The 22,973-nt window shown below is 48.4% G+C and overlaps 3 protein-coding genes across 10 annotated transcripts; 1 reads left to right on the forward strand and 2 right to left on the reverse strand.

Annotated features, from left to right (window-relative positions):
* Nucleotides 1-306: 306 nt before the first annotated feature.
* On the reverse strand, nucleotides 307-6,489 carry LOC120906309 (F-box/LRR-repeat protein 4-like). 7 transcript variants are annotated; one of them, XM_040317875.1, is made up of 5 exons: nucleotides 5,967-6,017; nucleotides 2,822-3,301; nucleotides 2,514-2,717; nucleotides 1,635-2,413; nucleotides 307-1,564 (listed from the first exon to the last, which is right to left on the reverse strand). In XM_040317875.1, the coding sequence occupies exons 3-5, from the start codon at nucleotides 2,694-2,696 to the stop codon at nucleotides 826-828; spliced, it is 1,701 nt and encodes a 566-aa protein (XP_040173809.1). In that variant the 5' UTR covers nucleotides 2,697-2,717; nucleotides 2,822-3,301; nucleotides 5,967-6,017; the 3' UTR covers nucleotides 307-825. The 7 variants fall into 7 exon arrangements, with proteins under 7 accessions (XP_040173809.1, XP_040173807.1, XP_040173808.1 ...); XM_040317873.1 differs by having other exon boundaries at nucleotides 5,867-6,017; XM_040317874.1 differs by lacking the exon at nucleotides 5,967-6,017 and adding an exon at nucleotides 4,939-5,027.
* A 1,117-nt stretch (nucleotides 6,490-7,606) lies between these two features.
* Nucleotides 7,607-11,760, reverse strand: LOC120906452 (probable methylthioribulose-1-phosphate dehydratase). Of its 2 annotated transcripts, XM_040318149.1 has the most exons (6): nucleotides 11,609-11,760; nucleotides 9,495-9,518; nucleotides 9,108-9,202; nucleotides 8,896-9,009; nucleotides 8,469-8,825; nucleotides 7,607-8,386 (listed from the first exon to the last, which is right to left on the reverse strand). In XM_040318149.1, exons 1-6 carry the CDS (start codon nucleotides 11,648-11,650, stop codon nucleotides 8,299-8,301), a joined length of 720 nt encoding a protein of 239 aa, XP_040174083.1. In that variant the 5' UTR covers nucleotides 11,651-11,760; the 3' UTR covers nucleotides 7,607-8,298. The 2 variants fall into 2 exon arrangements, with proteins under 2 accessions (XP_040174083.1, XP_040174084.1); XM_040318150.1 differs by lacking the exon at nucleotides 9,495-9,518.
* Nucleotides 11,761-17,585: 5,825 nt separating this feature from the next.
* Nucleotides 17,586-22,273, forward strand: LOC120906531 (sorting nexin-25). The gene is made up of 4 exons (XM_040318277.1): nucleotides 17,586-17,910; nucleotides 17,973-18,262; nucleotides 18,346-18,454; nucleotides 18,538-22,273. The coding sequence occupies exons 2-4, from the start codon at nucleotides 18,142-18,144 to the stop codon at nucleotides 21,800-21,802; spliced, it is 3,495 nt and encodes a 1,164-aa protein (XP_040174211.1). The 5' UTR covers nucleotides 17,586-17,910; nucleotides 17,973-18,141; the 3' UTR covers nucleotides 21,803-22,273.
* Nucleotides 22,274-22,973: the final 700 nt, after the last annotated feature.

Genomic DNA, 22,973 nt, shown 5'->3' on the forward strand with positions numbered 1-22,973 from the left:
GGAAGATGTGAAATAATATTCTGCACAACTCATACATTCACTGTTTTTATCTATCTCTTATGGATTTTCTGCAAATCGCGAAAAACGGCTGTCCATATAGTTGTGGTAGGCGCTGTATAGGTTCATTTTTCCCATGTACTTTTATGCGCAGGATTGCAAAAAGATGGTTTGTTGTCGTCTAAATGCAAAAGTGCGTTCGCAATTCACTCTGCCACGAGCGAAACAGTGCGAGCAGAGAACAGAGTATTTGAGCAGATGGACACCTCATCTAATCAGGCTAGTAAAAGAAAACACACGCACAGGTGATTGTGTGTTCGAGTTCAGCATCTTCCTTTTTTATTTCATTATAATTCAATAAACAACAGTCGCGTCGGTGTTATAAAACTAAATTCGCTTGCTATAGTTCACATTAGCTAATATAATCCTTTTCAGTAAAGGAACAACATTGTTTAAATTCAATCCGGCGGCTAGCATCCATTACCGTCTACCTAGCTTTGTAGGAGAAGAAATAAAAACTAATAAACGAAAAACTGCCAATACCTCGGCGGATATATACGCGTCCAACGCCTTCGCCCGCGTCAGTGGTCGGCGTTTTAAAACGAAATTCACTTGCAATAGTTCACATTAGCTAAGAAAGCCCTCTCAAATGAAGGAACAACAATTTTTAAATTCAAACTGGCGGTTAGCAGCCATTACCATCTACCTATCTATGAATGAAACGGGCGAAGCAAAACAAAAACAAACCCCCCACCAAACAAACGAAAGAGCGCCAACACCTCGCATGGGCGCATCCGCTTCCACCACACACTCTCCTTCTTCCCCGCCTCAGTATTGGTGCTTCACGTCGACGTGCGGGAACTCGCGGCGCCACATGTCGAACCACTCCTTCTCGATGCCGTTGCAGTAGCTCAGCTCGAGCAGGCGGAGCGCCGGGCAGCCGATGAAGATCGCGTTGATCGCCTCGCCGGACAGCATCACGGAGCTCATGAGGTCCAGGTACTGCAGCCGGGGGCAGTGGCGCGCGATCGCCAGCAGATCGTTGTTGGTGATGCCGCGGAACCCGCCGAGCACGAGCCAGCGCAGGTCGGGACAGGCCGCCGCCAGCCGGGCGAGCGTACCCTCGGCGGAGTCCTCGTGGTTGCTGTAGCCGAGATCGAGCTCCTGCAGCTTGGTGCAGTGCTGCAGCGGCACCAGCCCGTGCGCCCCGAGCGCGTGCGTCTTCCACAGCTTCAGGCTGAGCAGGGCGCGGTTGTGCTCGCCGATCGTGTGCGTGATGTCGGGCAGGCTCGACTCTTCGCAGCTCGCCAGGCTCAGGTGCTGCAAGTGCGGATTTTGCTGCAGCAGGGCCAGCAGCGTTTCGGGCGCGCACTGCGCTCGGCTCAGATCGAGCACGGTCAGCCGCTTGCAGACGGACGGCTGGTAGCGCTGGTTGTCCAGCACCGCGTTCTGCATGCACAGCTCGGTCAGCTCGGGACACAGCTCCAGCACGAACGACATGGCGTGGAGCACGCCGATGCAGTTAAGGCGCAGGTGCGTGAGCGTGTGCCCGTGGCGGTTGAAAAAGCTGCGAAAAAGAAGTAGAAGAAGAAGGTAAATACAATTAGCACATCAGCATCCTCTCTCATGCGGCTTACATCCGCAGGTCGATTATGTTGAACTCGTTGACGATGCCGCATCCGGACAGATCCAGCTTCTTGATGCCGGCGCACCGGGTGCCCAGCCACAGCAGGAAGTGAGAATCGACCCGGTCCCAGTACGGGCGCAGGTTCACCTCCCGGTAGAGGCGGGCGTCAGCCACCACCTCGGCGCACCGGACGCACACCTTCTCCACGTCGGTGAGAGCGAACCAGTCGAGATGGGAGAGGATGTGATACAGTATCTCGTACGGCATATCGGTAAGGTTTGGCTGGCTGGTGCCTCCCGCCGCCTCCACCGGTGGTGGTGGTGTTGGTGATGATGCGGCAGTCGATGCTACTGCTCGAACCTTCGCGCGCACTTCGCGGATGTCCTGCACGCCGCCCACCAGTATGATACCGTCCAGCCCGCTGATGTACCGGTGGTCGCGCAAGTTTAGCTCGAAGCGCAGCACGCGCGTCCGGTGCGGGACGGTGCGCAGGGTCGGCAGGAACAGGCGCGCGGGGCTAGCGCCCCCGTCGCCCGCTACGTGCTTCCACTTGTCGGAGCGGCCGTCCCAGAGACAGACCCAGCCGACCTTCACCACGTAGCACGTGATGCGGCGGACCGTGCCCGGATGCAGCGTTTCGTACACGCCGACCTCGGCCGGATAGACGGCCTGCTCGAAGCTGGCGACGAAGAACTCGTCCACCGGCGGATTGTCGCACGGCGCTACCCTCGCCAGCCCGAACTCGGGCCGGTACGACGGTGCTAGCCGGGACCACTCGCCGTACGATGACTGGCCGGGGAAGGCAAGGGAAAGGGAGAAGAGTGCGGTTAGCATTTTGGTTTCGTTGTTGTCGCCTGTCGCCCGCTCGGTGGGGGAGAGGCACACCTACCAACAGGTACGAGTCCGTATGGTCGCCGTAGTTCGGGAAGTTGGACGGCCAGCCAATCAGATTGATCGAGCCGTAGGAAAGGTTCGGCCCGTACTCGTAGCTGGCCATCAGGATGGACTCCACGAACTGCTTCCGCTCGCCGGCATAGCAGACCGGGGTGAGCAACGGCCGCTCTCGGCTCATCCTTCAGCAGCTAGCAGCGAGCTGGATGGAAGAAAACAGAAAAGATGGATGCTGGTGAGCTTGGCGGACGGAGAAGAAGCGGGGGGACAACTCCCGGATGAGCGTAGTAAGATCGTGCCACTCACGGAAGTTCGCGAACACTTTGCCACAGCGCTCAGCGTCCGGATACTGGCTGGCGGTAGTAGGCATCGCTAGGCGGAAAGTGGGGCAAGGGAAGCGTCGTGCGCGACACGTTCGATTGTCCTTCCTTTTGCGGTCACACACAAAACAGAAAACAAAGCACCAAGCCACCGGTGGCCGGGAAGTCGTAAGCTACTGCCACTGGCCTGCTTCGTTCGATGTCGCTGTCGCATTTGTTTACGTTTAGAGCGGTCCGGCACTGACAGCACAGTGACGTAGACGTAGCCACACGCACACACACAGAGCAGAGCAGAGCTCGCGCGTTCCCATTCCCGCGGATGACGTTTAGCCGGATGACCGAAAACCACTCGTCGATGGCGGACGAAACTTTTCGAAATTAAACAACCTCAAAGATGACAAAAAGCCTGGCGCGGGGCACAGGTCGGGAAGCAAACAATGAGCAGTGCCGAGAATGGGAGACTGAGCTGGAAAGGGTTATAATGCAACGTTGGGTCTCATTAACTCGTAACTCGGACCGTTAATAACTCATTTGGATATTACGGTGTCTACTTCTTCATTCACTAGAGGTGCTAGAGATGCGGGATTTTCAGCAATTCATCCCATTCATCGCGAGACATTTCTACGGACTGTGGGACTGTTGCTATAATACGCTGCACGAATGATTGTTCTTGTGCCGTGTTCCTAGTATCGTCAACACATCTGCTGAAGAGGGCTGCTGGTCTTGAGTTGAGTTGCAAAGTCTTGTATATAATTCATTCATTAAAAAGTATGACGAAAGTATGTAAAAAGTATGATGAAATTGCGAGACGGTATAATTGATTTTCTCTTCTTTTCTGTTCTAACCGAGATCACCCGTGTCCCGAGAATTGAGTAAGGCCCGTGTCTGTGCTCCATCGGATGCGATTTTATCGGAAGGCCTGTCAAAATTTTATATGAGATTTGACAGATAACGTCGGACGTGCGATTTCGTCGTACGACGGAATCAAAAAATTTTGATTTCGTCGGACGCCGTATCCGATTTTATCTGTCAAACTAAATGTGTGGTGTTTGGCAGGAACAATCTCAACTTAATTTTTCATAATCGTTATATTATTAAAATCATCCAAATAATCGCAATATTATACGAAAAAGCGCTTGACAGCACGTGCGATAAAATCGCATGCGATGGAGCACAGACACGGGCCTAAGGGCGGTGGCAACGCTCATCGGATGCGATTTTATCCGACGAGATTTGTATGGGATTTGACAGATAACGTCGGACGTGCGATTTCGTCATCCCGAAATTTGACAGGGTGTCCGATAAAATCGCATGCGAAAAAGCGTTGCCACCGCCCTAACAGAGGAGACACAATGTACCTCGGGCCTGGAACTCTAACCTAACCTTGCATACTGCCAACACAACGCCGCCTGCTCCGACAGTCCGGCAGATACAACTTTCACAGTTTAGCACACTTTTGCAAAACTATCTTTAATACGCAGACCTCAAACAAACCTGCTTCCTATCCTCTTAAGCACGCCAACAAACTGGAGACGCTCTAGCTCATTGATTTCATTTCAATTCCAACCAAAACGAGAAGCGCGTGCTGAGAATTGAGCAACAGATGAAACATAATGTACCTTGGGCCTGGAGCCCTAACCTAACCTCACATACTGCCAACACAACGCCGCCTGCTCCGCCAATCTATCAAGCTCAATTTTCGCAATTTAGCACGCTTTTGCAAAACTATCCTTAATGCGCAGACCTCAAACAAACCTGCTTGCTATCCTCTCAAGCACGCCAACAAACTACAGACGGTTCCAAAGAAGATCACCACTTCCCGAGAATTGAGCAACAGATGAAACACAATGTAACTTGGGCCTTGTAACCTTGCATACTGCCAACACAACACCGCCTGCTCCGCCAACCTAGGAAGCTCAATTTTCGCAATTTAGCACACTTTTGCAAAACTATCGATAATGCGCATACCTAACACAAACCTGCTTGCTATCCTCTCAAGCACGCCAACAAACTACAAACTGTTTCAACCAAGATTACCCACTTCCCGATAATTGAGCAACAGATGAAACAAAATGTACCTCGGGCCTGGAGCCCTAACCTAACCTCGCATACTGCCAACACAACGCCGCCTGCTCCACCAGTCCAGCAAACTCTATTTTCGAAGTTTAACACACTTTTGCAAAACTATCCTTTAGCGCGGACCTAACACAAACCTGCTTCCTATCTTCTTAAGCACGCCAACAAACTGCAGACTGTTCCAATCAAGATCACCCACTTCTCGAGAATTGAGCAACAGATGAAACATAATGTACCTTGGGCCTGGAGCCCTAACCTAACCTCACATACTGCCAACACAACGCCGCCTGCTCCGCCAATCTAGCAAGCTCAATTTTCGCAATTTAGCACGCTTTTGCAAAACTATCCTTAATGCGCAGACCTCAAACAAACCTGCTTGCTATCCTCTCAAGCACGCCAACAAACTACAGACGGTTCCAAAGAAGATCACCACTTCCCGAGAATTGAGCAACAGATGAAACACAATGTAACTTGGGCCTTGTAACCTTGCATACTGCCAACACAACACCGCCTGCTCCGCCAACCTAGGAAGCTCAATTTTCGCAATTTAGCACACTTTTGCAAAACTATCGATAATGCGCATACCTAACACAAACCTGCTTGCTATCCTCTCAAGCACGCCAACAAACTACAAACTGTTTCAACCAAGATTACCCACTTCCCGATAATTGAGCAACAGATGAAACAAAATGTACCTCGGGCCTGGAGCCCTAACCTAACCTCGCATACTGCCAACACAACGCCGCCTGCTCCACCAGTCCAGCAAACTCTATTTTCGAAGTTTAACACACTTTTGCAAAACTATCCTTTAGCCGCGGACCTAACACAAACCTGCTTCCTATCTTCTTAAGCACGCCAACAAACTGCAGACTGTTCCAATCAAGATCACCCACTTCTCGAGAATTGAGCAACAGATGAAACACAATGTACCTTGGGCCTGGAGCCCTAACCTAACCTCACATACTGCCAACACAACGCCGCCTGCTCCACCAGTCCAGCAAACTCTATTTTCGAAGTTTAACACACTTTTGCAAAACTATCCTTAAGCCACGGACCTAACACAAACTTGCTCCCTGTCCTCTCAAGCACGCCAACAAACTGGAGACGCTCAAACCCAGTAAGTGGGCGAAAAAACACGCAATTCAACAACACACACTCACACAGACATAGACACACAGGCACAGGTCGCGTAATGCTGGATGGAGAAGCCGCACAACCGTTTCCATTACCGGAAATAAACCACGGGACTGTGGATCGATTTTCTCACGAAGGTTGCGACGACCACGGACAATGACGACAACGGAATGGTTCTTCGGCGACGGACAGGTAGTAATGGCGGATTCCCGTAGCGACAAAGCTGCTGCTGCAAATTTCATGCCGGTGATTTGTTCTCTCAAACACTTGCCCGCACACCGACACCAGCAAGCCCCGCTAAGAAACATTAACGATTCCACCCAAACAATCCCCAAAATCCTTACCGTGAACGCTCAGCTACGGTTCGTGTCCTAGCCTGTGCACGCCTTTCTCACTTTTGTTGGAGTGTGTGACGCTTTCTTTTTCTTTTTCTTTGACGCCAACTCTCCAACGAACAACGCATGTCACACAGGATCAGCAGCGCCTGTGTACGGTAAAGGGTTCGTTTCTCCCGATTTTTGGACACACTTCCGTTTAAATTTAAGCCTATGCCGGTTGACTCACCTCCAACCCGGGATTTTGATTGCTTATTTATCCGATAATAGTAATCTGATTGACTTGAAATTTAGACTATGAGTGTAAATTACAGTCATCTTGCGCGACGTAGCACGTCATTTTTCTTGTCTTTTTCTTTTAATTCTTTTTTTTTGAATCTACCCGTGTAGCCAAATCAAATTTGATTGGTTATGTCTCTGATTCTAGTTATCCGATTGACTTGAAATTTGGAAGATGAGTGTAAATTACAGTTTTCTTTGTTTATGATTTTTATAAGAATTTTCGGATCAAATTAAACCCGTTTTTTGAATCAATTATTACGGTACCCTTTTCCAGGCAACCGGGTTACACGGGTAGCCAAGTTTGTTTTGATTTCTTATTTCTCCAATTGTTGTAATCCGATTGACTTAAAATTTGAACTGTGTGTAAAGTACAGATATTTTTATCTGAAAATGTTGTTTGAGTTTTAGGATCACAAAAAACTCGTTTTTAGAATTAATTATCACGATTCCAGGAAACAGTCTACACGGGTAGCCAAATCAATTTCGATTGGTTATTTATTCGATTCTAGTAATCCGATAAACTTTAACTGTATGTGTAAATCACAGTTATCTTTATCTATAATTTTTCTTTGAATTTTTGGATCAAAATGAACTCATTTTTAGAATCAATTATTTCGTTCCCCCTTTTCTCATGCAACCGGACTAAGCGGGTAACCAGCGGTTTTGGAAGCTTACAGGTTTTGAGTGCGCAATCCAATAAGAATGCAATTTTAGGATGAAAATTAAAGCAACTAATATAGCTTCCATAGCTGTGCATCGATCGGTTGCTCCTGGCTGCTAGGGAGTATATTAAAGCTGTAACATACGCTATGAAGATCTTTTATACGAGTAACTACAAAGAAAAAGGAGTATCCATTTCAAAATCGCCAGCTAGCACGTGTATCTCGGAAACCTGAAAGAAATAAAGGTTTTTTTTCGGTTGTCAGAGAAAACGTTACAATCAGTTTTGTTTTTTTGTTAAATTGGGATTGGTGCTGAAAACAACAGCGCGCTTGTATTTCTCCAAAAAAGTACCTACACTAAAAACCGTTCGTACAAAAATGTGTATTGTGTGTGTGTATGTGTGAGGGTGTGGGTGTGTGCGCGCGCGCTTCTATCACGGTTCGTTTTGTCGTATGCAAAAAGCCTCGATGAGCGAATGTGGCCTTTCCCTCTTCTCTTTCTCTCTCTCTCTCTCTCTCTCTCTCTCACTCTCTTCTCTCTCTATCCCTCTCTCTCTCTCTCTTTCTTTTGCTACAACATTTGCATTCTGTAAAAATCACTGTGGTTGTGCAGCTTTTCCCTACTTTTGCGTGTGGGGGTGCGTGTGTGTTTGTGTTTACATTTTTTTGTTTAAAATCAATAATTGATACAACAACGCACGACAAACGGAAGGCAAAACACCTCTGGGTACGGGTATTCGGTAAAGGCCTGAGAAAAATTGGCGCAATGCGTGTGTGTGTGTGTGTCTTTCTGTGTGTTTGATCGTGTGGTAGGAAAAAATTCACGGCTAGGCCATGATAACAACTAATTCGCTACGTCCACTATTCGATTATCATGCATCCACGTGGCTCACGAGGCGGGATTCGGTGATTATCCTTGCAGGAGGTTTTGTTATTGCGGGAGGAGGCAGGGTGTGTGAATGCGTTCGTTGCATCTAGTACCGTTTCGGGACGGCGTTCGCGTCCAGGCCCACCTTGTGCATTTCCACGGCGAGCGAGAACAGATAGTCGTAGCACTCCGCCCTAGAAGGGTGTAGAAAGAAAACATAAAATTACATTCTATAGGAAAAACACACACACAAAAAAATGACCCCCGAAAACGTACATCGTCTTTGCCTTCTGCCAGTTGTGGCCCCACACGTACACGCCGTGGCGGCGCACCAGGATCGCGGACGTCCCCGGGTAGTCGCGCAGCGCGTTCGCCATCGACTCCTCCAGGTCCTTCTCGAACAGCGTGTTCTCAATGATCGGCACCACCAGCTCCTCGTCGTACATGAGATTGCGGTTCAGCTCGTAGTCGTAGATGCCCTTGATCATCTCGAGATGCGTGCAGCGGAACTCCTTGCCCGGCCAGAGCAGTGTGGTCATGACGGCGGCCGGGCTGTGCGTGTGGATTACCGCCCCGGCGCTGCGCTCCTTGTACGCGAGCATAAACAGTGGCGTGCACTGGCTCTTCGTTAGTCTGTCGACAAAGAAAAACGGGAAAATATAATATCCAATGGGGTTTTTGGTTTTCGCCCGTGCAGCGTTACTTTTTGTAGTCCGGTGGCGTTTGCAGATCGTCCCCCTCGATGTTCTGTATGAAGAGATCGTCCGGCTGGATCCGTTCCTTCTGCACGCCGGACGGGGCAATGTAGATTTCATCGCTAAAACGGAAGCAACAAAAAAAAAGAAACCATTAGAAAATACGGCATTCCAGGTGGTGAGGCGTTTGGAGGGACGAAAAGGCAAGAACTATACGAACTCCAGCTTAATACTTATACCGCCACCGGTGCCGGTCACCCATCCGAGGTTGTAGAACTGTTTGCACAGCTCCGGTATCAGCTTGCGGGGATGCTCCTGCACAGGAAACGGGAACGCCAGCGCCGATTTTTCGCATCGATGATGATGACAATGGGTGAGAAAGACAGAACAGACAGACAAAGAGATTGTTAGTTAGAGCGCTGGTTTTCTCAGCCAACAAACGACAACGAAATAAAAAATAAATAAACAGAAAAACACAACAAACAGTCAAGAGAAAACTGAAAAAAAAAACACAGAACAACGAAACAAAAAGCCATCGCATAAATCGCGCATGGTAAACTAAACAACGAAACAAAAAACAGTGGCAATGTGTGTATATGAAATTTACCTTATTGATTACATTATCATAAATCTAATACGAGCGAGGAGAATAACCGGACACAACAGAGGCAAATCAAGAAAAGAAAAGGTACATTCATTACCAAGGGTGATCTTTATTTTTTTGTGTTATTTTAAGTTGAGTGCTTGTGTTATTTGTGGCTGCCTTGTGGGCGATACGGGGAATGGAGGGGGAGAGGGATGGGGTGAAACGATTATGTCAGTTTTTTTTAAAACGGGAGGATGGTGGGAAGCGGAAGGGGGTTTTCGATGGGATTTGATTTTTGAACAAGGGACTGAACTGTGTGTGTGTGTGTGTATGTGTGTGCTTTTTGTATGTTGCTACAGCATAATCATGCAGGAAGCACAGCGGCGATAACAGCGACGACAAGAATTGCGGTTCGGTCCGTACTAGTGTTGGGTAAATCTGATTCAGATTCATGATTCTGAATGAATCTTTGGAATGATTCAATGAATCTTGGTTAGAAAGATTTGCAATGATTCATGAATTCCAGAGATTCTCGTAAGATTCATAAGTCTCAAAAGATTCTTATATCTCGAAAGATTCGCGGATCTCTAGGGATTCATGAATCTTTTGGACTGTTTGAAAGTTTGGACTTGTTTTTATTTTTCTTCTTGGCGTAGCAACCTACGTGGTCATGCCAGCCTATAGAGGCTTTCGAGACTTTTTGGAAAGTACCACGCAGCCGGATAGTTTGCTTTGCTAAGGGGAGACGGTCCATGCTAGGCTTGAACCAAAAACCGGCAAGTTTTAGGTGGAATTGGACAAATTCAATATTTTGGAGATCATACATCTCTAAAGATACATGAATCCCACGAGATATATGAATTTTAAAGGATTTATGAGAGATTCATGAATTTTAAAGGATTTATGAGAGATTCATGAATTCTTGGAGATTCATGAATTCTTGGAGATTTAGGAATTCTTATAAGTTTCATGAATACTTAGAGATTCATGAGTTTTTCAAGAATCATGAATTCTTGGAGATTCATGAATACTTAGAGATTCATGTTTCTTGAAGATTCACGCACGTGGTCGTGTTGGTCGAACGGTTGTACTATTTTGTGTGAATTTAACACAAACACACACACACACACACAGATACAAGGGGCTCCCCCAAAGGAAAGGAAGAAAGTCGTGAAAAACCAACCAGAAAAGGAACAAAGAAGAAGAAAACCAAAAGAACGGTCGGGAAACAAGTGGCTATTGTGTCTAGAATTACCCTACTGCTTAAGGAAAGGAATTTTTTTTTTACGAGACACACACACACACACACAGCCACACAAACACAAACACACATACACCCGTCTTGGCGCACGTGCTCGTGTGCTCATCCTGGTTAGCGGCGCCGCGGAACGCGCATTATTGATTTCTCCGTCCGGTTCCCCGGTCGGTGCCTTACATCACATCAGCCCCAAAATCGATCGACTCCTTCAGCTCCTCCCCATCTTCTCCTCCTCCTTTCCCCTCTCTCTCAACCCACAATAAGGACCCACTTATCGAAACCTCAATAGCTTCGCGTTGGTTGCGAAACGATTTGTTCGGTGGCGCTGGAACCAATCGAGCGTCCGCGGATTTTCCCGGAAAACAAAAATCACAACAATTTGCTCCTATCAATGCGGGGGAGTTTTGCCACAACGTCTCGTGTGCCTCTTAATTGATAGCCTTAATTCTCAGGAAATGTACTGGGTGTACCTGTGTCTGTGTATGTCTGTGGCTGCTAAAGACCGGCTTAAAGGTGAGATTTCTAGGCTAAATTATCAGACATTGGCTAGAACAAACATATCCTACGCAACACCGGGATATCGAGATAGAGAGAGATACATTGAGAGGGAGGTGGCTGGGGCAGGGAGGGTGTGGTACAAGTGGTTAAACAAAAGATTAAACATTGAAGAACGGAACGTAAAAACCGTGTCTGCTTCATTCATTCCTTTCCTAAGCAGAGAGAGAGAGAGGTGCGTTCAAATAAAATCCCCCGTCCCGTGTACGTCCTCCCAATTTCCTTTTATTTTGTTTTTGCTTTTATATGCTGCTTTTGGGTTCGCACTACAAGGCACGGTCCCCAATCCCTGGACTCACCCGGACTCCGGAATCGAACGTACCTCGGACAGATCCTGATAGATGGATGACCTTCCCGATGCCATGCCCTCGCGATGCTTTGGGGGGGAGGGGGGGGAGAAACTGGGGAGACCCTAGGAGATAAGCGACAACACAAACTCGTACACACACACACACACACACGTGCGCACTCAAGCACACACACTTGCTTGTCCCGGGAGAAGCCTTGCTGAGAGGCTTCGGATTGTGTGCTGAGCGATATGGAAGCTGCGACACGGTGCGAACGACTGACAGCCCGACACGGGCAACTGTTTATACCAAGGTGGATTAACAATATCAGGTGGTGGATAAGGGCCTTTGGGGGGTCGCCATAGTTGAGGGACTTTACGTCATTTTTGAACCGTTAACCATTGGTTTCCGCACACAAAGCTTAGCAAATAGAACAGATTTCTTTGTTATTATGTGCATTTTTGTGTGTCTATTGATTTTATCGAAAAAATGAGATATATTAACAAAAGATTTGATGATTTGTTTATGCACGAAATTTAAAATCATGTGAGTAAGAGTTCTAATCACACGTAAATTGTTCATGCGGCTCGTAGATAATGGGGAATTTATGTGAACATTGATACAAATAATGATTTCTTAGTTTTTATAATCAAAAATGTCGAAAACACAATGAATTATAGAATAAATTCACGGAATATCACAAAAAAACACAGTTCAATCTATGTTTTAATGTTAACTAAGAACTCGCAAAGTCTTAAATATATTTTTGAGGAATTTTCAATCGAAAAAATGAGGTGGATAAATTATATGGACAAATTTTATAAATGTAAACAAAGTTTGAATCCTGGGGACCTTACGTCAAGTGACGAATTGTCAAAATGCACTACAGTCCACCACCTGATATTTTTAAATCCACCTTGCTCCAACTCTCTGCCCTTTCCCCATCACTCCACAGCACGACCAGTCCAATACACAGTGGTCAGCAGCTGTGTCAATACTGATGGGTTTGTAGTGATGGAGCTGCGTTCCATATGGATTCGGAATCGAGTCCGAAGTAGGGGATGCCAAGTCCACCCCGATATCGAACGTGCATCTAATTTCGGTATAGGACCGTCGCATACAATGTTTTCAGCCATCCTGAAGGTTTTGTAGGTTGTAGGTTTTGTAGCAACAAGCTCAAATATATGTTTCAATCTCGTTAAACTATAAAACGATGCCAATAAACCCTAAGAACTATTCAATAGCATGTGGTAAACGGTAAATAAATTGTTAAATGAACCTAGCAAGATTACCCTGCTAGCATTGAATGACTTCAAAGTCATTTAGAAGGCATTTAATGCTTTAAATGCCTTACAAGGCGATTAGCATGAACTTTCCGAATTTTTTCACCGCATCGAAAATTTACTTGATTTGCTTGAAATTCCTGTCATGAAATGGTTTCAATCAGAATCATCCCACATGATTTAGTTTACATTTTCGGATCCAAACAAAACCAAGCCTTACATTTGTTTTTTAAACGTTTTTTACTGTGTGGATTAACTTGAGTCAAAAAATGGAATACTCGAAACGAATAAGAAAAACTGCAATGCTTTATAGAGCACAGGCTACCCAAGTGCCACAAATCCACTAAACGACCACTAAACGGCTTCTAAACGACTCAAGCACTCTACCTAAACGGAATATAGAAAGACTTCGTTTAGCAGACAGCAAACGACTCATGCATTCTAAAAATTGCAAAAATGCTGGTGGCGCCATCTGTTTGTGGGATACCCAACCAGTTGAGCTTCCTCGTTTGGAGGAGAGCTTTCTCATTTCCTCTGTACTGTTGTATGGTTTCTCATTGAAGTTATGCATCGCTAGAACTAGAACGGCGATACGATTGTTTAAATACTAAACTCCAATGGAAACCACCAGCATTGAAGCAAGTGAGATTTGAGTAATGGTCGTTGGTGTTGATACCCACGTATCCGACCACACGACCATTCATATAGATTTTTGCTCGGAAAGTTAGAAGGCTATATAGGTCATGATAAGATGAAACTTGTCGAAACACATTGCAAGAAAAGGATAGCAATATAATAATCAGTTTTAATACGCCATCTATTGATCAAGCCAATGAAGCTGTGGAGCTTTCATTTTTTTTTCTATGGATATTCAATTTTCCAGTCGTTTAAGCTTAATCTGTGGCGCTTGGGCGTCTATCTCTTAATCAGCCACAAAGTACGACATCGGCCCGACTTTTCGTTAAACAGCCTCAAATCAGCTATGAAGTACGAGTTGGCGATTTGGGTGGTTTTGAATAAAAAAACACGATATCATATATTTCGACTCTTTAACTTCGGGTCTTTATATTGACAGATATTCGACATACTAGGCAGGAAATCCCGGTCTCGTAGTACAGTCGTCAACTCGTACGACTTAACAACATGCCCGTCATGGGTTCAATCCCCAAATAGACCGCGCCGCCATACGTAGGACTGACTATCCTGCTATGGAGGGGAATCAATTAGTCACTGAAAGCTAAACCCACAAGTGGGTACAGGCAGGCCTTGACCGACATCGGTTGTTGAGCCAAAGAAGAAGAAGAAGAAGGCAGGAAATAGACGAACCGAGATCATCGCTGTACCGCGAAAATCGCGTATGACTTGAGCTGTCAATTCTGTTATAACATCTGACATATAGCCGAGATAATCGCGGTTCGTGTATGGAACCATCCGAGGTCTGGTGACGATTGAATGTGCTAAGAAGAAATATTTTTCTATCAATTTGCGAATCAAATTATTTATTTCACATAGTTTGTGCAAAATAAAATACAAAACTCATTTCTTGACACAAGTTTTCACACAAATCCGCCAGAAAAAGTAAAAATAATCGGTTCGTGCTACCGCGAAAATCTCAGCAATACCGAAGTTGGGTATCTCTGCGAAACAGCAGGCGCGATTGGAGGCGCGGAAGATTTGACATCTCTACTGTTCTACAACTGTTAGGCCGCAAATACACGACGCGCGTTTCCGCGGGCGCGTTCAAACGCGTATAACAGTTCCGCAGAGATATCCAGCATGAGCATCTCTGCGTTTCCGCGGTAGCGCGTTCGAATGACATTTCATTTATATGGCTGGATTGTTATACGCGTTTCCGCGGGCGCGGAAACGCGCGTCGTGTATTTGCGGCCTTATAAACAAGGCGCGAATTTCGCGATACCGCGACAATCTCGGTTCGTCTATTTCCAGCCCTACTTTTTCGACTTACGACTCTTGCTTTGGGACATTTTTTCGGTCCCAAATACAGTCGTATCTCGGAGGACACCTGTAGAAATGTTTGAAGGGTATATAAGCCATGATTAGATGCAGTTAGGCGAAACACATTGCAAGAAGGACAGCAATAAACAGTAGAAGGTCGATTATCCTGGGACGGATTAACCGGCGGGTGGCTTAACCGTGCGCGTGAATTTGACAGTTGGTCTAGCGTGGCGAACATTTTCGGCGATGCAGCACCACGCTCTCTTGGGTTAGCAAAAACATTTGTTGTACAGCTATCTAGTGTCTAGTGATATTTTTTTACTTCAGTTTTGATAAAAGACAATTGTTAAATCTATTGTTATTGATTCAAAAAATATTCTACTAGTGATAGTTTGATTGGTTTCATGTGAATTCCTAGTAAGGCCCGTGTCTGTGCTCCATCGGATGCGATTTTATCGGAAGGCCTGTCAAAATTTTATATGGGATTTCACAGATAACGTTGGACGTGCGATTTCGTCGTACGACAGAATAAAAAAAATTTGATTTCGTCGGACACCGCATCCGATTTTATCTGTCAAACTAAATGTGTGGTGTTTTGTAGGAACAATCTCAACTTTATTTTTCATAATCATTATATAATTAAATTCATCCAATTAATCGCAATATTATACGAAAAAGCGTTTGACAGCACGTGCGATAAAATCGCATGCGATAGAGCACAGACACGGGCCTAAATCGGAGAATTTTATAATTTTTAAATGATTTTGACATTTCTTGGATCATTATCCAAATCTTATTATTTCCATATGTACCAAGGATAATGTACAGTAGAACGTCGATTATCCGGGGACGGATTAACCGGCGGGCGGCTTAACCGTGCGCATAAATCTGACAGCTGTTCATACCTACGGCGAAAGTTTGCTGCGATAGTCAATTGGGTAACCAGTTTCTTGTGCAGCTCGGTAGTGTCTAGGGGTATTTTCGCAATTCATTTTTGTTCCTGAACAGTTGTTAAACCTACAGTTATTGATTAAAATAATATTATACTAAAGATTAATCGATTGATTCAAGGTGAATTAATAATAAAACTAGTGAATTTGATATGTTTTGTATGCGTTTGACATTTCTTGGACCATTATCCGTGCAAATCGATTAACCGGCAACCGTCCGGTCCCGAGCTGCCCGGATAATCGACGCTTTACTGTATTTAGAAGGTTGATTTTTATCGCTTTTGCTGGGCGACATTGTGGGGGACATCTGTCACTATCTGCATACAAATTTCATTACCCCGCACCAGCCCTCCCCGATTTTTATACCGGAGCCCCCGGAAGAGATGTGTCAAGTCGAGAAATGTCATTTTGCTCTGAACAACTTCACCTTGTCATTTATAACACCTTGATATGTACGCATGGGGGGGAAGGTGGATTAGCCCTATTCCAGGCAACCGGCTACCCGGGTAGCCAAATCGATTTCGTTTGCTCATTTCTCTGATTCTAGAAATCCGATTGACTTGAAATTTGGAATATGTGTGTAATCCACAGCCATCTTTTACTGGATTTTTTCGTATAATTTTTTGAGTATAATTAACCTGTTTTTTAGAATTAAATTTTTCAATACCCCTATTCCAGGCAACCGGGCTACCCGGGTAGCCAGCAACTTTGGAAGCTTATAGCTTTTGAATGCGTAATCCAATATTGATGCAATATTCCGATGAAAATTAAACAAACTAATCCAGTTTCTATAACTGTTCATAGATTGGTTCAACTCGCTACCGTTTTTTAGTTATAGCTTTTCAAAGTTGGCAGGATTTTTTTTGAAAATAATTACAAAATGTGAAAAATATTTTTTTCAGTACTTTACAAAATTTTCACAGCAAAATGGCTCCAAAAGCTTTGAGAACTGTATGTTACACGTATATTTGAGTAATTATTTTCAAAAAAATCCTGTCAACTTTGAAAAGCTATAACTAAAAAACGGTAGCGAGTTGTACCAATCTATGAACAGCTATAGAAACTGCATTAGTTTGTTTAATTTTCATCAGAATATTGCACCAATATTGGATTACGCATTCAAAAGTTATAAGCCTCCAAAGTCGCTGGCTACCCGTGTAGCCCGGTTGCCTGGAATATGATGTATTTTTGGTTGCCAGTGACAGGGTTAAAAATATCAGATGGATTAGGGCCTTTGGGGAGTCGCCATAGTTGAGGGACTTTACGTCATTTTTGAACCGTTAACCATTGGTTTCCGTACACAAAGCTTAGCAAATAGAACAGATTTCTTTGTTATTATGTGCATTTTAGTGTGTCTATTGATTTTATCGAAAAAACGTAATATGTTAACAAAAGATTTGATGATTTGTTTATGCACGAAATTTAAAATCATGCTAGCATGAGTTCTAATCTCAAGTAAATTGTCCATGCGGCTCGTAGATAATGAGGAATTAATGTGAAAATTGAAAAAAAATAACGATTTCTTAATTTTTATCATCAAAAATGTCGAAAACACAAAGAATTCTAGAATAAATTCACAGAATAACACAAAATAACACACTTTAATGTATGTTTCAATGTTAAATAAGAACTCACAAAGTCCAAAATATATTTTTAAAGAATATTTATTCGAAAAAATGGGGTAGATAAATTATATGAACAAATTTAATAAATGTAAACAAAGTTTGAATCCTGGGGACCTTACGTCAAGTGACGAATTGTCAAAATGCACTACAGTCCACCACCTGAAATTTTTAAATCTACCTTGCTTGAGCCTGCCTCTCCTGACACAACGTCGGTAAACAATCGCTACGCTACACGCCCTGTTGTTCCCCGAATCCAACCACATCCAGCCGTGGCGGAAAATCGTGTGGTCGTGCCAGAAGTAAGATGTTTTCCCTGCTGGCACGGTGCCACTAGACTCGCGCATCGGTTCGTGCGTAAATCCGTCGCAGTATCCGCTGTCCGCCGTGCATCGGTTCGTCGTTCGGTGCGTATGCTTGCGGGTGCATACGGTAAATAGAAACACACACACGCACGCATAGCTACAGGTCTGGAAAGTTGAAGCTCCCGCAATATGTTGCGGGTGGCGCACGCGATCACGAGGGCGTAAGCAGAAACTTTCCCAAATTCCCGCCGGTCAAACCCGCTCAATGTCCTTTTCCAAACAGCGCTTCGTGCGGCAGTGGTTGCCTGGGTGAAAGGAGGGTGGTGGGTGGCTAGTGTGCGAAGCGCGTACCAATATTTGTGGGTACGCGCAAAAAAAATCCATCAAAACCAGTGTTCCAGGTGTAAGCGCACCAGCCGCCAGTGGCTTCTGTGCAGGCGTGACCTTCCGGCATGAGGGTACAGTACTGGATCGGTGCGATAGCAGCTGTCCTCTGTGCCGTGTGCGTGTACTCGCCCATTTTCCTTTACTTTCTGCTGTTCGTCCTCTACTCGTTGGTGCTGATTGCTGTCGGTAAGTCTGGCGCGGCTGTGGAGTGGTTGGGCAGGAACAAAAAGAAAAAGGTAATCTTGGTCGTTCGTTCCCCCTTTCTGCAGCGGTGTTTGGCACCATCTATGTGCACTACAAGCTAACCAACCGTGAACCGGTCTCGTACGTCGACCAAGGGGAAGACCAGCAAGCGAATGTCCTGTACAATGCCACACGGTAAGACGATGCGCGTTCCTCCCTTTACGACACCCTGTGATGCACAAACCCAACTAACCCTCGATTTGAATTTTCTCGCCCAGCTCGCCGCTGTTTGGCAACGGTACGCCCGGATCCTCGCCCGGGATCTCCCGCCACCAGGGGAGCCGTTCGGCGGGCGGCACCGGCGGATCGACAGGCGGGTCCGGGCACCCCCAGCTGCCGATCATCTTCGGGCGCACGGTCGACGGGCTGCTGCAGCAGATCATCGACAACGCGATGCGCGATCTGGTCGGGCCGGCCCTAGAGCTGGTGGTCGCGAACCCGCGCCGCATCGTCGAGCTGCTGCGCGAGGACATCTGGCTCAGCATCGAGAAGCTGCACGAGCGGGCCGCCCGCATCGACGCACCGAAGCTGATCGCTTGCGACTTTGTTGCGAAGGTGACGCTGCATCTGCAAAAGATCCGCCGGCAAACGGCGGCGGCCACGAACGGCGGGACTAAGCGTGAGGGTGGGCCAGCGGAGGCTACGGGCGAACAAGCCGATCCCGTCGTGACCGCCTCCTACCTCGCGTCGACCGAGAAGGAGCTCGACTTTCTCAAGAAGATTGGCGAGATACTGGTCATCTTTCTGCTACCGCGCGGCTACTCGCTCTCCCCAGTGAAGGATCTGCTGAGCGAGGTGCTCGCCTACCGGGTGCTGCACCCGGCGATCCACTACCTGACCGCGCCCGACTTCATCAACCAGCAGATCGTGGAGTGCATCGAGACGCGGCTGGTCGCGGTCGCGATCCAGAAGCGCAGCCACGAGTACGCGGCCAACTTCGAGGACTTTCTGCGCATCATCGACATGACGCAGACGGTCGAGGAACTGCAGTCGATACGGGCGAGCATCGTGAGTGACATCCGGCAGGCGACGGCAATGCAAACGATGCAGCGGACCCGGGGCGGCTTCGCGATGGCGGCCTGTGACGGCGCCGACACGGGCGGGTCGGCCGACAACGGTGGTGCCAGCGGTGGTGATGGGGAGCCGGCGGCCGCCACTCAGCGCCTGAAGCGCTACATCCAGCAGCTGTCGTACGCGAAAAGCCAGTGCGAACAGTGTCTGGCGCGGCTCGGCTGGGAGGGATGCGTGAGCAACGATGTGGACCTGTCGCTCGCCGACATTCTGTCCACGGTCGGGGGTCGCCGCGCGCTCACCGCCTTCCTCGAGCCGCTCAACGCGGCCAGCCTGGTCGGGTACTACACGACGGTGGAGGAGCTGCGCCGGGCGGCCCGCTCCGCCTGGCACCAGCTCGGGGCGGAGATTTTCTACACGTACGTGCGGGCGCCCAGCTCGGAGATCCCGCTCGACAAGGCGACGCGCAAGCGCATGGAGGCGTTCCTGGTCGGGGACGTCGGCGACCCGGACGTGTTCTACGAGGTGCAGCGCGAGTGTCTGGCGCTGCTCGAGCAGAAGTATTACCGGCCGTTCCTGCTGAGCGATGAGTACGGCCGGCTGAAGCGGTCGCTGACGCAGGACGAGTTTAAGGAGCTGATCGCGTCGGGCGGTACATGCGGCGTCAGCGGCGGAGGAGGCGGCGGGCTCGAGAGCGAGCTGATACTGCAGCACGCCACGAGTCAGGACAGCCAGGAGAGCCAGGAAAGCTCGACGGGCAGCGCGGCGAACGGGGGCGGCAGCGAGGGCGCCACCGATCCGGCCCTGGCCGATCTGAGCAACCATTCGCAGTACGCGCGCAACAAGCTGGACCGGCTGGACGAGAAGCTGGCAAACAAGCAGCAGGCGCTAGAAGCGCTGAAACAATCGCTCAAGCCCGACTCGAAGCTGCTGCTGATGCTGGAGCGGGAGATCGAGTGGCTGCGGGGCGAGCGGCGCCAGCTCGAGTCACACCTGCTGCGCACCGCCGTCTGGGGCGAGTACCTCGGCAGCTGGCGGGCGATCGTCGAGAGCGTCGACTTTTCCGACGACCGGGAGCCGCCCCAGTTCATGATCGTGGTGCAGGTGGACGAGATGAACGACTACGGCAGTGGTGGTAGCGGCGGGCGGGACGACACCACCGTCACGACGGCACTCGAGGCGACCGACACAATCTCGACCGGGTGGGTGGTGGTGCGGTCGCTCGCCCAGTTCCACGCCCTGCACCGCAAGCTGCGCCCGATGTGCGCGGAGCTGCGCCAGCTCGATCTGCCCTCGAACAATGCGTTCAAGCTGTTCCTGCTCAAGAACGATCGGGCACTGCTGGAGAAGGCCAAGGCGCAGGTCCAGCGCTATCTCAGCTTCATCCTCGAGGACGACCACCTGAACCAGAGCGAGGCGGTGTACGAGTTCCTCAGCCCGAGCTCGGACCGGCTGAAGCAGGGCGTGCTGACCGGCAACCCGTCGCCGTCGAAGAAGCCGACTTCCAAGTTTTCGCTTGCCACCATCTTCCGCAGCAACAGCGACAAGCTGGAGCAGCTCTGGCATGTCGGGAGCGGTGGTGGTGCTGGCGGCGAGCGCCCGTTCGGCGGTGGCGGCGGCGGCGGTGGCGGTGGCACCGACCACCATCCCGACTTCACGCCGGAAGATGCCGATCAAGTGTCGCTGTATCTGGAGGGTGGTCCCGCACCGTCCGGCCCCAGCTCGTCCGGCGCCTCCCCGCCCACCGACGGTGCCGCCGTCGCGATGGAGCTGCGCGACTCGATTGCCGAGCCGCTGTACGGGCTGCTCGGCGAGATATTCGATCTCGGCGGCGTGTTTCGCTGGCTGCGCAAGAGCCTCATTTCGTTCGTGCAGATCACGTACGGGCAGACGATCAACCGGCAGCTGCGCGAATCGATCGCCGCCCTGTTCGACGAGCCGATGCTGCACGCGTACGCCAGTGCCGTCCTGCGCAGCCTCTGGCCGGGCGGCGGCACGTTGCAGGCGGACGGCGTCCGGCTCCTGCCGCCCGCCGAGCGTACCGAGGACGAGCGCGAGATGATCATGAACGCGGCCCGGTCCCTGCTGCAGGACAACATACCGGAGCTGCTGTGCAGCCTGATCGGGGCGCAGAACGCGCGCCAGGGTGCGCTCAAGCTGTTCGAGGTGCTCCAGAACCCGCTCTACAACAAGCAGCTGTTTTACGATCTGCTCGAAACGCTCATGCTGGAGCTTTTCCCGGAGATACGCCAGCTCAAACCGGCCGCGGCGGGCAGCACCGGCAATGGTGCGACCGTCGCGCCCGGCCACGCTACCGGCAGTAGTAGCAGCAGCACGGTCCTGCGGCCACGCGAGTACCACCATCAACCGGCAGCGGCGGGTTCGTCGCCTGCCGCACCGATCTATTCACCACCGACGCCAACGGGGGCGGTGGGTTCCGCTTCGGGAACACCTATTAGAAGCATATCATAAAATCCCCCCCGCCCCCTCCATCCACCTTTCACTGCAGCTTTTGCGAAGGAAACCGATCTTTTTTTTATATCGATTTTTGTTTTGAAAAGTATTATTATTATTTTATTCTCTGAATTGTAGAGGAAATTTTGGACAAGCATTCCCCATGTGCTTATGCCCATTCCCTGCCTTAAGGGACCCCCCTTATTGACCTATTGCAATTTCCTGATCGTTTGTGTGGGCTGGCGTGGCAGCTAAGACGAGGCCTAAACAGTGCTGCAAAATGTCACTGACAATGTCATACAAAAATTGACTGAAACAAAATCCACGTTAGCGTCACGTACTGAATTGTGATAATCAGAGGCGATACTCAAAACGGTTGGTGAGATAAATGTATGCTTCGTGACATTTTTGCGACCAACGCTTGGTCAGTCACTATGACATGACTTTTTTTCACTGTGATCAGTTCTGCAAAAATGTCGCTGACATAGTCATGACAAGTTCCGGCTGAAACAAAATAATGTCCGCGTCACGTGCTCTATTGTGATGATCAGAGGTGAGACTCAAACAGTTGTTGCGACCATCACATGCTTGGTGACATTGTGTGCAACCATCTCTTGGTCAGTCACTTGGTCGCGACATTTTCTATCGATGATAATCACGATAGTCATGGGAGGTATGCGGTGCGTGCGAGTGCGAATTTGCTTTTATTGTCTGTTGGGTCAAACAGAACGAGAAAGTATGCTCATTTTGTCGCTCGGGACCATATGCCAAGTATATTCCAAGAATATTGTGATTATCACCGACAGAAAATGTCGTGACCAAGTGAGTGATCAAGAGTTAGGTGCTAAACCAAATGTCATCAAGCATGTGATTGGTCCACCAACTGTTTGAGTCTCACCTCTGATCATCTCAGTTGTGCACGTGAGCTGATTTGAGCTTCGTTTCAGTCATGACTGGTGACTGAAACAGTGGCATTTGGCAGCACTGTTCACAGCCAGAAATGATTATGCTTGTGACAGCATTAAGCTCAGCTTGTCAGTCAAAGTATCGCGGTTGACTCAAGCACTCGCATGCCCTTTCATTGAGTATCAGCAATGAGCATCAAGCTACTACGAATATGTTCGTTGGTGAATATCACGTGATGCTCATGACATTTTGCAGCAATGCTTCTAACCATGCACAAACAGTT

Source organism: Anopheles arabiensis, chromosome X, assembly GCF_016920715.1.
Source record: "Anopheles arabiensis isolate DONGOLA chromosome X, AaraD3, whole genome shotgun sequence".
NCBI lineage: Eukaryota > Metazoa > Arthropoda > Insecta > Diptera > Culicidae > Anopheles > Anopheles arabiensis.